We start from the raw sequence: 14,771 nt of genomic DNA, 5'->3' as shown, positions 1-14,771 counted from the left end.
TCTATCGGGAAACGCTCAAGTTTGTCTTCGATTAGTTCCTACTGTAAATGCTAGATGGCGCCATTTGTTTATTTAAAAAAAAAATAAAGGGTTCAAGGATTAAAAAATTATTCTCATTCATATTTTAGTATTACAATGCTTGTTTACTAATTTTTTGTAGTATATATAACCTTTTACTTATTTATTTTTTAAAACAAACAATTGGCGCCATCTAATTAAATCGACTGAACTATACTAAATACTAACAGAATCAGTCAGCTGAAATCTAGACCAATGTTTTTGGATGAAGCAATAAAACATCATGTTCGCAGACAATGGCTGAAAACACCACGCATAATGACAGCTGAAGTTTCCTCGATTTTAGGTTATTTTCCTTGGTTTTAATCTTCGTTTACGCGAATGTCGTCCAATGTTGTATTTGTGAGTTTGTTCAAAGTCAACAAACATCTCCGACACCAATGACTTTTTCTGGAAATTACAGCACCATGAAATAGGGCTAAGTTGACCCTAAACAAATGGAATTTACACTTTCTGAGATGGACGAAGAGAAGTCAGAATCGTGCTCTAAAGATGAGACGTTTTCAGGAAATCTCGATCAAATTGATTCCAGCATAACACCAGACGTCTCTCTCGCAGAAGGTACGAGACATTTTAATTATAGATAGAAATGTATCACAGTTGTTTGATATCGTTAAATTTATAACAGTTTTTAATATTACTTTCTGTTTCAACAATATTTTTAGTCACCAACTCCCTAATTCAGTCTGATGTAAAAATCAGCAAGGATACTACTTCGGTTCAGGAGAAACTGGAACAAGTCGCTCAAACTAAAACAGATTCAGTATTAGTAAATAACAATGGAAAGTCTAGCTCTTTGATAGAAGAAAACAGTATTATTTTGCCTATTAAAAGTTCTACTTCTTTAAGTGATCTGTCGAATGAGTTTTCAAAATGTCAAGCATTGTCTAAGGATGCAGACCTTTCGAAAGAAAAACCACTTCTTAAATCATCTTCCTATGGGGATGTTAGATTATCAAATACTGTTTCTGATAATGTTAGACAACCAAGAAGTGAGCATGAAGAATCAATAGCAGTATGCAACGAAGATGAAGAAACACTTTTCAGTACCAAATTATACATGGACACTCAGCAAACACATCTCTTGGAGAAAAATGTTATAGAACAACATAAAAGTTGGGACATTCAAAATGCTCTTCACACAGGAGAAAATGTAGTACAGAATTCTAACATGAGTAACAAACTGATGGAACCTAATGATCCTACAAATGATTCAAAACAAAAATTCCAATCCATTGGAAATACCAGATCACAGAGTAACATAATAGTTCGTCCTACTTTGGCTGACGATAGTAAATTGGTTAAAATTTCACTGCCAACGAATCCAATTAATATAATGCAATCCAATGCCCAGTTCCTGAACAAGAGCCGCAATTTCTTAAACTTCATTACAGAAAAATCGACAAACATAATGGAGAAAGCATTGCTACCGCAACATTTAACTGTAAAATATAATTCAGTAATGAAGTCTATAGATAATTATAACGAAAAAAAACACGTGGAAGAACCTTGTAGTACCAAATCTCCATTAAAGGAACCAACGTTTCGAACCGAATCAAACTTAATGGATAAAACGAACGCTATCCTGTATCCATCGAAAAGTTCCATGGGTCTGCAGAATGAAAGAGATAGTTGTACAAAGGATTCTGAAAATAAAATAACTCTTACAAATACACATGATGAAACACACGTTAATACTGAAAAGAATGATAAGAATAACGATGATATTAGCGATTGCATACAAAATAACACAAATCAAGTTGAAGCACCTATTACTGACAAAAGTAACGAACGGAACGATAACGTACTCTGCATGGAAGCGAACGAGAATTGTACCGATACCGATTCCATGGTAATAATTTCGGAGGGCAACAACAATTCTTCTGAAAATTTGAAACTGAGTTTACTGAAACACCCAGCATACCTCACTTTATTAAAAGATTACGCAGATTTAAAAACTAAGTACTTAAAATTCCAAGAGAAAGTCGAATACGTGGAAGAAAGAAATCGAATGTTAGAAGCAGAAAATAAGGGAGAAATCTATTCTGTACAAATTGATAATTTAGAGAAAACGATAAACAAACTTACGTTCGAACTGCATACGTCGTTAGCAACACAGGAGACGCTTAAAAAAGAATATAATGCCGCTAATAAAGAGAGAGAAAGCATGGTAATGAAATATGCAGTTAGCGAGAAGCAACTGATCGATACTCAAAGGTATAATAAAATTTTGATGTACAAGTTGAATCGCCTAACTTTATGTATTAAATGGATCTTGAATAAACTATCACATGTTTCTATATGATCGTTGACTTGAGAACTATTCAACGTTTAAAAAGTTAAGCGATTCTCTACATACATATATATGTGTGTATTTTACATTCTAGAACGTCCTAATTTTTTATTACATTTATAATTAGGGCAAGAGAATACGCAGAACGCAAAGCAAAAGAAAGCGGAAAACAACAGGAATTGCTTCAAAGTAAACTACGCGAAATGCAAGGAGAACGAACGAGGATATGTAATATTTTGGATGGACGATGTCGCGAAGTAACTGAGCTCCAAAAAGAAGTTGAAAAATTGAAGGAGGACGTAAATATGAGAGACATCAAATTAAAATGGACTCAAAACAAACTCAAAACGGAAATGGACTTGCAAAAGGAAACTCAACAAAAACTGGATAAAGCCACAGTAATAATATTTGAAGAAGACATAGTTCATTATAACATAATTATTTGTATACGAATCACGATATTATCTTACCTTGTTTTCAGACTAGAATCAGCGAAATGAAAGAGGAATGCGAACAGATACGCAAAGAGACGCAGGAATCGATGCGTCAATTCCAACAGTCAGAGGAAAATAAAGCAGTCACGTTGGATCAACAATTAAAAGAACAACAAGCACGCCTAATATTAGAAAGACACGTTACGGAAGATAAAGAAATGCTGAGGCTTCAATTACAAAAGGAAGTGGAGACCCTGAAGCATAGACAACAAGTCTTGATCGAAGAAAATAACACGCTCAGTTTAAAGATACAGGATACAGAACAAAAACGTTCAGTCTGCGAGAGTAATCTGGATAACTTGAAAATTCTAGCTGATCAACGTCAGAAAGAAATTATAGAGTTGCACGGTAAAGTATCGGAGTTGGATACATTGAAAGTGCAGTTGCAACAGTAAGTATCGCCGCTACAAAATCGTGATTTCGTTTTATTAATTAATTTGTTTTATTCAGGAAAAACCAATGCTTGGACTCGATCGAATCAGAAATGGAACACTTGCGTTTAGCTAACGAAGAATTACAAGCTGACATGTCCGCGTGTCGTCAGAAGGAAGCTGATATGTTAGATTTTACGCAAAAATTAACAGACAAAAACGTACGACTTCAGTCGGAATTTACGGCTATCGAAGCAAAGGTCAAACACCTGGAAGAAAATCATGGGCCGCTACACGAGCGGATAAGCTATTTAACTGGCAAAATTAAAACGCTGGAAGAGAGTCTTGCGAAAGAACAAAAAATGAGAATAGAAGAGTGCGAGATACTAGCTAGACATCTTGCTGAGCAGACTCAACTAGCCCAAAATCTTGCTCAGAAATTGGAAGACAGTCAAGGGGAAAATGCTGTGCTCAAGAGAAAACAGCAAATAAGTATGAAAGAGATGACACGAGAATTACAACAGTGTCGAAAGAAGCTAGAAGCTTTCGAGACATCATCGCCTTACAATTCACTGGGCATCGCGTCCAGGACTGGATCAAGTATATCACTTAATACAGGTTTTTTAAGCATATAATAATTTTGTCGCTTACAAATGTTTAGTTTTTAATTCCTCGTATATAGTTCATTGGCTTAATTTCATTTACGCTTTGTATTTCTTTTAGGAGATACTTTAAATGGTGCCTTATCCGATAACAGTATCAATGGTGACCAAAGCATTCAATCTATGGAACCTAGTAAACAAACGTTAATAGATCGTATTATAAAGTTGCAAGAAGATAATGCTAAAAAAGCAGAGAAACTAGACTTTTTCGAAGAACATACCCGAACCCTCGTCGAAGAGTTACAGAAAAAGACGAGAATCATACAAACTTATATTTTACATGAGAATACTGGTGCCATGGGTAACAACGAGCGAGATAAATATAAGGTAAATCAACATTTTAAACTACAGGATGTTCTTTTGAGCACATTATTAGTATAAGACTCAACTCTAGTATTTAGAATCATCAACTATGTTTTATTTTCTGCGCACAAGCATATCAAAAGCAGGAGAAATGCAGTAAGTTTAGTAATAAAAGTTTTAAATCGTCTCGCGAAGAATTACATTAGTCCTAACAAGATGGCGATCGATTAGTAACTTACGTTTTAATGATTGTTCAATCACAGGCTGAATTAGCGAGACACGGGGGAATAATGGCCTCAGTATACAACCAACGTGTTTCGGATGATAATATGACGCTGGAATTATCGTTAGAAATAAATCAAAAGTTGCAAGCTGTTCTCGAAGACGCGTTATTTAAAAATATTACCTTAAAGGTAAAGTAACATAGATCAACGCGTGTATCTTTCTTGTGACGTTTAATATTGTTCTTGTAGGATAATATTGACACCCTGGGCGAAGAAATAGCGAGGTTAACTATCCATAATCAACAAAGGAAAATTGCAAATTGAAAGTACGTAAAAATAGTACACTTGTACTTACATAGTAAAAAAAAAACGGAGTAACACATGCATGTATTAAAAATATGAAGATTATTATTCAAGAGATTTATCGTATATAAGGTACTAATACCAACTTAAATGTCATATATTAAATACGCAGAAGTTATAACATGATTACCGAATTGTCACCTCGAAAAAAGTTATATTTTCATTTGAGTAAAAATATGTATATTTTCTATTTAATGATATCTAGGTGTAATTTCTTGGTAATTTTTATGTAGTTTATCGTTGTATGTTAATACTGTTGGGCACTGCAGAACCTTTTATTAAGAGCTTATTTTTAATTTATTACGCTTTCTTTTGTGCATAATCCGTGGAAATTGATTAGAATATACAAGTGCTAAGTTTTTTTTGATACATTCTTTTATATCGTGTATTAAAATTGAATGCTTACATTTGGCCGAAACTGTAAAATATACGAAGACTGCTTTTCAGTACAGAAAGAACAGTTTTATTGTATCTAGTCAAAAGTTATGATACTTAAAAGAAATAATTTGTTGATCTGTTTATTAAAGATTAAACATATCCAAAGTCTATCATAAATATACTATTTTTTACAATTGTTTAAAATTGATTTGATTATCATTTTAATAAGCAAATTTACAGTTTTCAAGGGACATTCCATGCCATTAATGCATTACAAATTTTCGATATGTAAGTCAGGAAATTTGAAAGAAAAACTCGTTGATTTTGTATCATTTTCATGTACATAAAAATTTACATAAAAAAGAAACATTATATACAAATTGTAAACATGTGTAACGAAAACAAATTTTAATCTAATATATGAAATATTGCAGAAGAATCCTCAGCCTTTTTCATTCAAAATAAAACATCCTTCACTTACCGTATCGTGTCAGCCTTTCTGTTGTCCAATGAATATCCATCATTAGCCAATGGAACGAAGTATGAGAAAAAACACGAAGTATTTCACGCAATAGTTTCGATAATTAAAAAGGTTTTAATGATATAGGTTTGTTCATACGTTTAATGACAACCTGTACTACATAATATAAAGTATTTGATTATAACAAGACAAAGCAGACCTCGTGACTCTGTAATCTATATCGTTTTGTATTTTTTTGTTGTCAGGTAATTATGAAACTATTACACTTTTACTCCATCTAAATAAGAGGAACACACCTATTATTCGCAATCGATCTCGAGTCTCCCTTGAGAAATATCGATTTCTCGCTATTTGCCATATATAAGACACATTATTCCACCGGACAATAATTTTGTTCTAAACGTTTTGTTCGTCGATTCTCTCTTTTCACGTTTTTTTTTTTCTTCACCCTGTATATACATATGCACATCACTTACAATCTTACAAAGCACGTGTACTACCGAAATTTACAATCGAGTGGGTACATTACGATAAACTGCGATTTAGTCAAAAGTAGGTATGTGTACTTTTTACGTATCTCGTGTGTACATATGTGCCTGTGTATTTTGTACGTGTACGTATATATATATACATACATATATATATGTATATATGTAATAGCAATTACATATGCATATATGTATATATATGAAGTGTGGATATTGCTTTTTGTACATTGTATCGTGGTATACACATGTACATGAACTTACGTCCTACATTTCATTTCTTCCGAAGGATCATCGTTTCGCAATTAGGGCAACCTCAAGCGACAATTTGTAAAGATAATACGAATATATATATAACAATGATAGTTGCCTCGTTTGCCCCGACAATGACTAATATAGCTACGCGTATCTTCGATTTCGTGAGGTATTAAATAGTATTAGAACATGGTGATCGATATAGGATTCCGATTTTTCGTGAGTAATAGCTGTAGCGAATCGCGAGGGCGAAAAATGAATTTTTGATCTTGCCATTTTTGTTGTTTACAACCTTAAAATAATCGCTTGGTTCTCGTGGTGTTTGAAAGCGTTAGAATGTTCACATTCGAACGTATAATTCTGCGAGTTGTACGAACAAGGGTTCTAAAGTGTATCGATTTGCCCAGGGGTCCATGACGCTGTTGAGACGGCCCTGTTTCTACGTCCTTCGCGACGCCACGGATGATATTAGCGATCACTAATCGCATTGTAACGGAACTAAAGACTATTATCCCGATTTATCGACTTTCCACGTCGAACGAAAATACAACGTTATTGTACTACAAAAATATCGCGACTGCGTATCGATAACTATTTTCTGCTACGTATTTGATTGCGTGTCGTCATCTCAGACGTTTACGTAAAACCCAAGCTGTACACGTTTGCGATCGACGAATGTATTTCCTTCCTGTCTTCCTTGTGAAATTTTCTCATCGGTTTAACGACGTCCAAGAACGGGACACCTTATTATCTCTTTCAGTTTCGATGATACGTCCTGTATGGTATATTCAAAACTCTAAAGTGATCAAGTACTTACACGCGTAGTACCGTGCAGTTTCGTGTACAATAAAATTTCGATCATCAGGACCTAATGACGTATCAATTCCTGTTGTACATGATTATTTATTTAGAAAAGGGTTATCGATTTTGCCACATACAGCACCGACAGTCCAAATTTTACTGTACTACACGCTTGATAGAAGACGTCTTGCGCTGATCACGGAGCAACATTTCTCAATTGACTAGGACGAAGTAAAGCATAGAACCATATACATATTCTAGATACAGCAGAGGAGACGTAGGCTTGGCTGTAAGTGAAAATGTCCCACCGTTAGAAGGAAAACTTATCTATCGTTAGTACCCTACTTGGCTCTTTTATTAATGCGAATGGAAAATATATATATATGTAATTATTGAAAGTAGAAACGATAACCATTTATCGTTACCATAAAAATCATATAAAATGGTAAACAAGTTACTGAAAAATAGAGACAGGTAAGGTACCGCGACCTTCTTTCTCTTTTTAGCTGTAGTACAGCTCGAGATCTAGCTACCCTTGCTCTATCCATAATATCTCTATGGTACGAACACGTGTACCGAGTACACCGTGCACTCACGCGACGGAAGCAGGCTTGGCGCATCGATCTGCTCTGGGCGTACACGCTACTCCATGACGTTCACCCGATAGAATTGCAAATTCTCATTTCGGCGGGCAACGGGAGAAAAAAGGCGTACATCTTTCGGTCGCCATTGTTCCTCGACGGGCAGGATCGATTACGTGCGCGCTGTATAGGCGATGGAGGAGATAAATACACCCAACTCGTAAATTAGACGAGGTGCGAAAAGGGGGCACCGTAAGCGGACAAACAAGGGTACCTGGCTTTCGTTTTCTTTCGTATCAACCATTGAGATCGATCGTTGCAATCGTTAATAGAAACGAAGGTTTAAAACAGTGACGGGCAAAACCCTAGGTAAAAAAACGACGTTAGATTCCGAGGCTCTAAACCGTGAATTCGCCACCCTCGATGCACAGTGGTCGTCGAGCGCGTTAATTTTGGCCAGTGAATTGATTTCGGCTCCGGCGTTCCGTACCTAGCCCGTTCCTGCGTTAACTCTGCCCAGTTAGATCGAAGTTGCGAGGCACCAAGAGGGAGAGAGTCTGGGATCGGAGCGAGGAACGAGTGGTAGGGACGGAAACTGGAGAGATACGTAGCCCAAAGGGAACACGTTCGGCTGCCATGGCTTAAGAGAAGCAGGAAAGAGGCGGGCGCACGACGGAGAAATGGAAGGAGAGGTCGAAAGAACAGCGAGAAACGCGAGAACAATGGGGAGGGGGAGGAGAAATGCGTAACGGTGAAAACTGGGAGTGCAGACGATTTTTGTACGCGCAAATATTCGTCGAAAAGGTTAGAAAAGGAAAGCGAAGTCGGAGGAAACTCGAAGGGCAAAACAAAGGTGGAACACGAGTAAAGGAACATTGAAAGCGAAAAATGAAACGTAAACAGAAAAGGGGAAGCGAGGGAACGATAATGCGAATAGATAGAGAGGAAAAAAAACCGAGAGAAGGATAGAGGAGCGAGAGACGCGGAGAGAACAGGGACGAACGAGGGTTTACGTTCTAAAGCCCACGACCCCACCCCCTATAAATTCTACCAGCCAGAGGGGTTTCCGTTAAAGAGGAGCTTTCGGTGCGACAGTGTATCTGTCGAGCATCTTAAAGGGGATAGGGCGTTTCCAGTGTGCCACGGGTCGCGAGATATGAGCATATCTTGCTTTAAAGCGATTCGAATTCTATCGCACCGGCCAGACCCTCGTGGGGATTATTCCCCATCTTTTGTATGCGATTTCTCCTTCGTTCTTTTTTTTTTTCTCTCCTTTTGCCCTTTCCTCCCGTTCCTTTTGTGACCCTCGCTGCGCGTTTCCATCACACGCGAATCGCACGAGTACCGAGGGTGTCGAGAGCACGGGGATCCTCTGTCGATTGGAATAGCATCGTCGTCGCAAATTAGAGGCTAACTCCCTTTGGCCGATGCTCGCTAGGTTATATTACGGGATTCTGCGACGCGATCGAGAGGCCCCCCGTTACCACGGCAGCGGATCGATCGGTAACTAAGCGATCGATAACGGGTTATGCATTTCCACGTGCACGTACTCAGGGCCGTCTTAACAACAATATAGGCCCCTTGTTACATCTATTAGGTCGTCTCACAAGTTCGTGCCGAAATTTAATAAAAAAAACCACAGAAATCTTCTAGTAACGGTATAATGACTATCTGAGAGAGGCGAGAGAAACTATTGCGAAATGAGACAGATTATCTTTTCTGGCGACACTTGAGAGTATGTTTCACATATTAATTTGAGAAATAGAAGTATAAATGGCACGAACTTTTAGGACGACCTAATATTTTGGTCAGATAAAGATACGAATCCAAGTTTACATTAATTTTCATAACTACATGTACTTAGATGTGTGCAACGTTGCATGGACTAACATAGGGGCTGTCCACTGAGCCCATACGTTAAGACGGCACTGCACGCCAGGGCTGCTCACTCGATGCTTTACCAAATTTTCTCAGCCTGCAGGAGTAATCACTGCCGTCGTAAAAGTATCAGAATTAACAGTTCCTAAAATTCGTAGAGGGCGATCGCGTTTAACGTTATCATTTCTCGAGATTTTTATTTTGTTACATCATCGACTTTCGAGTCCTGCAGGCTTTGACAAAATCGGAGGCCCTAAGTGAACCACTCTTGCTGCACGTATTGGCGCCAGTTTACATGCATATTGAGGCCACCATGCCAGAAGGCCGTACGAACAAATTTCGTGCATCTAATTGATATGACAAACCTAAAAAAAAACTTTAAAATTATGGAAACCCTGCACAACCGTGACGATTTTTTAGAAAATGTATACGTCTGACAGAAATATTCGATTTTCGTATAATTCGATGCTAACAGGAATTGACTTTTTACATCGATCGTTCCTCGATACGTTTTACGCTCAACCATGATGCCATTCATTTTGTTTTCCGTATTTTTTTTTTTTATGAATTTCGCAAAAAGGAAGCGTTCTGCTGGAACTTGATGTTATTGAACGTTCCTAGAAAATGATTGGAAAGTACACAGGATTATTTACCATTGTATAATGCGACGATGAAACAGACCTTACGTCGCGATGGGATACGAGAACCAACGAAACCGAACGGACACGAAATTAGCCTAGCAACGAGTCGATAAAGCTCTCGGTCTCGCCGCTTCCTAACTAAAACATGAAACAAATAGGGATCCCCTTGGCTACACATGCGGCGACGCGTACGTTCCTGTGTAGCATAAACTAAAACAACCAGAAAGGAATGGGGCTGAATTGCGTGGTCCACGTCACGCGTGCTCTCTGTATCGACTGGGGCTCGATGCAATTTTTAAGAGAGAATTCGATCGTTCGCAAAATTCGTAGGTACTCTCCGAGTGGAGATGTTCGATTCTAAAACAATTATTTCGGGAAAATCTATCTTTTCGTGGCGACGTTCCTAAAAAGAATACCGTTAGATTACACTGTCGTGGTTAACGATTCAAACTGCGTGCGACGACGAAGGACGAGTCGATAAATGAAGATGAACTGAAAAGAAATTCCGAAAAAAATCATGTAATCTGAGAATAATATGATTGATAATATTTCATTAATAATAATAATAATAATAATAATAATAATAATTGTGATCATATTAATAATAGCGATAAAAATAATAATAAGGACAATGAGAATAATCGCAGCGGTAGTAGTAGTAGTAGCAGTAGTGTCGGTATATATATATATATATATATATATATATATATATATATGTATATGCATATACATATATAATGTTTGGCATCGTTATCTTCGCGTCTGTACAATTGGTTTTCTTCCACGGAGACGCGATTCGATTTTTTTTTCTTTATGTTTTTTAAAAGGATCGAAACGTCTCCACGGGTACAACAAAAAATCTCGTATCGTTTCGGTGGTTAACAAAGTGTTCCCGGTTTTCAGCGATTACAATCTAGTTATCGATAAACTTAATGAACCGATATCGTCGTACGTTAATAACATAATAATAATGGTAATGGTATAATAAGAATAATAATAATAACAACAATAACTAACGAACAAATTAAATATTGTAATATAACTAAAAAACGTTAAATCGAGAGTGTATAAAAAACGTCTAACGCATTTCTGGTATATCAACGAAAATAGTGGTATCAGCAGCAGCAGCAGTAGCGACGAAATATTAATTATTACTATAAAATAGAGAAATGTTACAGAAATTGCTTGGTAACAGCGTCTACGATTCCGATATGATATTAACGGTAATTATTTTGCTAACAACACGAGCCTACGTTGGCTACGCCGACGAGAGAGAGAGAGAGGCAAACAAAAGGATAATAAACAATTGGGAGGAAAAAGACCATACACAAGGTGTACCTTGTAACAGGTGTTCAAGACTTTGGAGGTAACGATAATTCGGCGAAGAAAAGTCGCTAATGGGAATTAATCAGTTTTCGAATGCATTCCATTTTCCTCGGGAATTGATAAACTTAAAAATTCACATTAATTTCATCTCAATCGTTTCTGATATATTTTACGTTTCCTTCGCTGTAGATTATCTTAATTATTACGAATTACGAATTTATAAACTATCCTGTTTACCACCGTAATTCTTCAACTTACGTTTAAGTATATTTTTTTTTACAATTTCGTTAATATCAAAGTATCAATTTAGTGACGATAAATTTTACGTTTTTTTCTTTTTTTTTTTTAAATATAGATACTCTTAATCGTGTAATTATAAATTTATAGCTTCTCTCTTTACCATAGTAATTTAACTTACGTTTATGTATATTATTTACAATTTGTTAATTTCAACATTAAGAATCCCTACGTTTCGTTATTTCATTTTATATTCCGTTTAAGGTGTTAATTCCTCAAGTGGATCGAACACCGTCATCATCGAATAGCTATCTATCTAGAAAAAAATCATAGTCGCGTCGTTCGAACGAAATCACATCGTTCTTTCCTCTTGGTGTAATTGCAAGGTGACCGTGGCTTTTTCGAGAAGAATCAATCGAAAACTGAGTAAAATCCCTTATCTCGACGAGTTATCGCAAGTTGTCGAAAATATAAGACCGTGGACGTTCGTGCGAGTCCTAATTTTCTCTCTGATCGTCGATCCGTTCCGTTATGGACGTTCGTTTCGCAACTTGGTTCGGGAGATAACGGTGTACGCCTTCGAGATGGGTTCCAAACCAGAGGTGGGCAAAATTTCGAATCGTGGAAGATTGATATAAACAGAGGATACAAGAGTTTGAGTTTACATTAAGAAGCGACTGTCGAGTGCACATCGCCATTCGTCGATGAAAATTCTTTTGCCCATTTCTGGTCCCAAAATAGAAACGTTTAGGAAATAAAGGCGCACGATAAGAAAGCACCGCTCGCTAGGGGGGGAATACTGTTACCGTTTTCTCTTTAATTACTCTCGAATTATATAAACTAATGGCGTGCTTGTACTATGCGTGTCGGTATGAAGGGATTCGGGCAAGAATCGGTGCTATCGGTGCTTCTTCATCGTGGTCGCGAACAGAGACGGGGTAAACTTTATACGTACGATAGATAACGAATAAGAATATACCTATTCGAGACGTTTGTTCGTTAATCGAAATGTTTCATTTAGAAAAGTATCTTCCCCATCTCTGATCCACATCATTGTCTATCGGTGTGGTCGACTGTGTTTGATTTATTGCTGTTCCCAGATGCTTCGAACACCACTGGGTATCGCCATTTTGCTTCTACGACGATAGGGGACAACTCGGACGAAGAACGACGCTTTTCAAATAAGTTTGATTCGATGGAACGTTGCCGCTAGTCCAATCCTCCGCGCGTTAAACTGTTATTTACACAAGCGAAAATAGTTATCGAACAATTTTTGTTGTTTACGCTCGACACGGTGAAAGCGCAGAGGTCGTAAGACCGACCAAGGATCGTCGTAATTTTGGCGAGGCCTTCGCGGTGCGTTCGCCTGGGCTTTTAGAAAATGAATACTTCAGTAATGACCTTCGATATGCATAAATCAGTTTAACGCGCAGTTGGCCATAACGGCGCCACGTCACGACAGTCAAGTTGAGCAAGTTCAATATTATACTTGCGGGGCAACTACCTCTGTTACCCTAAGTGATCGAAAATCAAACATACTTTCGCATCCCTCGCTTAAATTGCATGTGCATACACGTACATACGTACGTATATGCATGTACATGCATGCATACATATACATGTACGTATATGTTTGTGCTTACGGATACGTCTCTGCGTGTACAGTGTGTATACAAACGAATACATGTTACTGTATGTACAAATTCGTCGTTACGTCTAGAAGCAAATTCGCGTGAAACTCACACGTCGGAACAATAACTTTTGGTACTGTTTCTTAGCGATCGGTTCCTAGAACGTGCGGACGACGAATGGTCGACGATCGTAATTGTCCGCTGGGGAAAAATAAGAAAAAAAAAAGGAAAAAAAAAAAGAACGCGATTCTACGGTCGACGATAACGAGTACGAACAGTATTGGTTCACGATCGCGATGAAATGGAGACGACGTCCCAGGAACCGATCGCGATTTTCTGCTGCAACTGGTACACTAGGCTTCGGGGTGTGCTTAAGGTACGCGTTACGGATAAATTATGCTACCTTAGTCTAAGCGTGTGTCAAGGAACGGAGCGTTGCATCGGTGAAGGTTATTCCTTTAATAGGACATTCGCACAAAAATTTCATTCGAAGATTCATGCTGTGCGTTTTTGGGGGCATTTTTCAAAGCTTCAAAGTTTTTGAGTAGATTCATCGAGGGTCCACGTACCGATACTGTATCTTAGAGCAATGTGTGGTGCCATCTGGTAGAAATTTAGTATCATACATCGTCGATCGCTATGTTGCATACTATCATACAGTACCTTACGTCGTCATACAGTATCAGTTTGTTACGTGACTCGTGACGAAGCTGAAACACTGAAATACCTAACCTACTTAACGTACCTAAAACCACACAGCTTGAATCCGTGGAACCTGACAATTACAACCGAAAAGACTATGCTTTGTTTTCCCCTTAACCGTTGTCAAACACGCGTGTATGACCACGTGTAAAATTTCCTCTGCGAAGCGACACATTTATGGCCCTTCTTTCGTTCCAACTGAGCAGTCTGACCACGTGCTGAAAAGTTTGTACAAAAAAATTGTCGCCAGAGAAAACGTGTTCTTTTCCTTTAGCGTCGATTTCTTCCGATCGAACGCTCTCGTCCCTTTCGACAAACTCTCTCTCACTCTTTCGTGTACTTAAGCTTAAGTAGAAAATGAGCTTTTACCTTCTTCCTCCGGCCCGAGTATGAACGCGACAAAGAGGTCGAGCGTGCGAGACGTGGTGGACACGATGGAAAAATTGTGATATGTGTTCTCTTATGCATCTAGGAAAAACCAACACTCTACCGTCGTTTCTCTCGTTTTCCTTTACATACAGATAGCAAGCACACAAACAAACACACACACACACACACACACACACACACACACACACACACACACA

General features: G+C 37.8%; 1 protein-coding gene across 4 annotated transcripts; it reads left to right on the top strand.

Moving 5' to 3' along the window:
- Window positions 1-251: 251 nt before the first annotated feature.
- LOC128875647 (coiled-coil domain-containing protein 186-like) lies at window positions 252-4,988 on the top strand. Of its 4 annotated transcripts, XM_054121408.1 has the most exons (10): window positions 252-364; window positions 482-639; window positions 744-2,295; window positions 2,499-2,769; window positions 2,853-3,256; window positions 3,316-3,854; window positions 3,960-4,225; window positions 4,334-4,357; window positions 4,465-4,614; window positions 4,675-4,988. In XM_054121408.1, exons 2-10 carry the CDS (start codon window positions 516-518, stop codon window positions 4,747-4,749), a joined length of 3,405 nt encoding a protein of 1,134 aa, XP_053977383.1. In that variant the 5' UTR covers window positions 252-364; window positions 482-515; the 3' UTR covers window positions 4,750-4,988. The 4 variants fall into 4 exon arrangements, with proteins under 4 accessions (XP_053977383.1, XP_053977384.1, XP_053977382.1 ...); XM_054121409.1 differs by having other exon boundaries at window positions 287-639; window positions 3,316-3,836; XM_054121407.1 differs by having other exon boundaries at window positions 287-639.
- Window positions 4,989-14,771: the final 9,783 nt, after the last annotated feature.

This window comes from Hylaeus volcanicus, chromosome 4 (genome assembly GCF_026283585.1).
Source record: "Hylaeus volcanicus isolate JK05 chromosome 4, UHH_iyHylVolc1.0_haploid, whole genome shotgun sequence".
Taxonomy (NCBI): domain Eukaryota; kingdom Metazoa; phylum Arthropoda; class Insecta; order Hymenoptera; family Colletidae; genus Hylaeus; species Hylaeus volcanicus.
Note: the sequence above shows the minus strand (reverse complement) of the source record. Positions and strands in the feature narration are given on the sequence as shown.

Bases quoted from the DNA above. Each gene is read 5' to 3' on its own strand.
- LOC128875647 (XM_054121408.1), top strand. From the start codon at position 516: ATGGAATTTACACTTTCTGAGATGGACGAAGAGAAGTCAGAATCGTGC. The intron at 2,770-2,852 runs GTAATAATATTT...CCTTGTTTTCAG, and splicing joins AAAAACTGGATAAAGCCACA to ACTAGAATCAGCGAAATGAA. The intron at 4,358-4,464 runs GTAAGTTTAGTA...GTTCAATCACAG, and splicing joins TCAAAAGCAGGAGAAATGCA to GCTGAATTAGCGAGACACGG.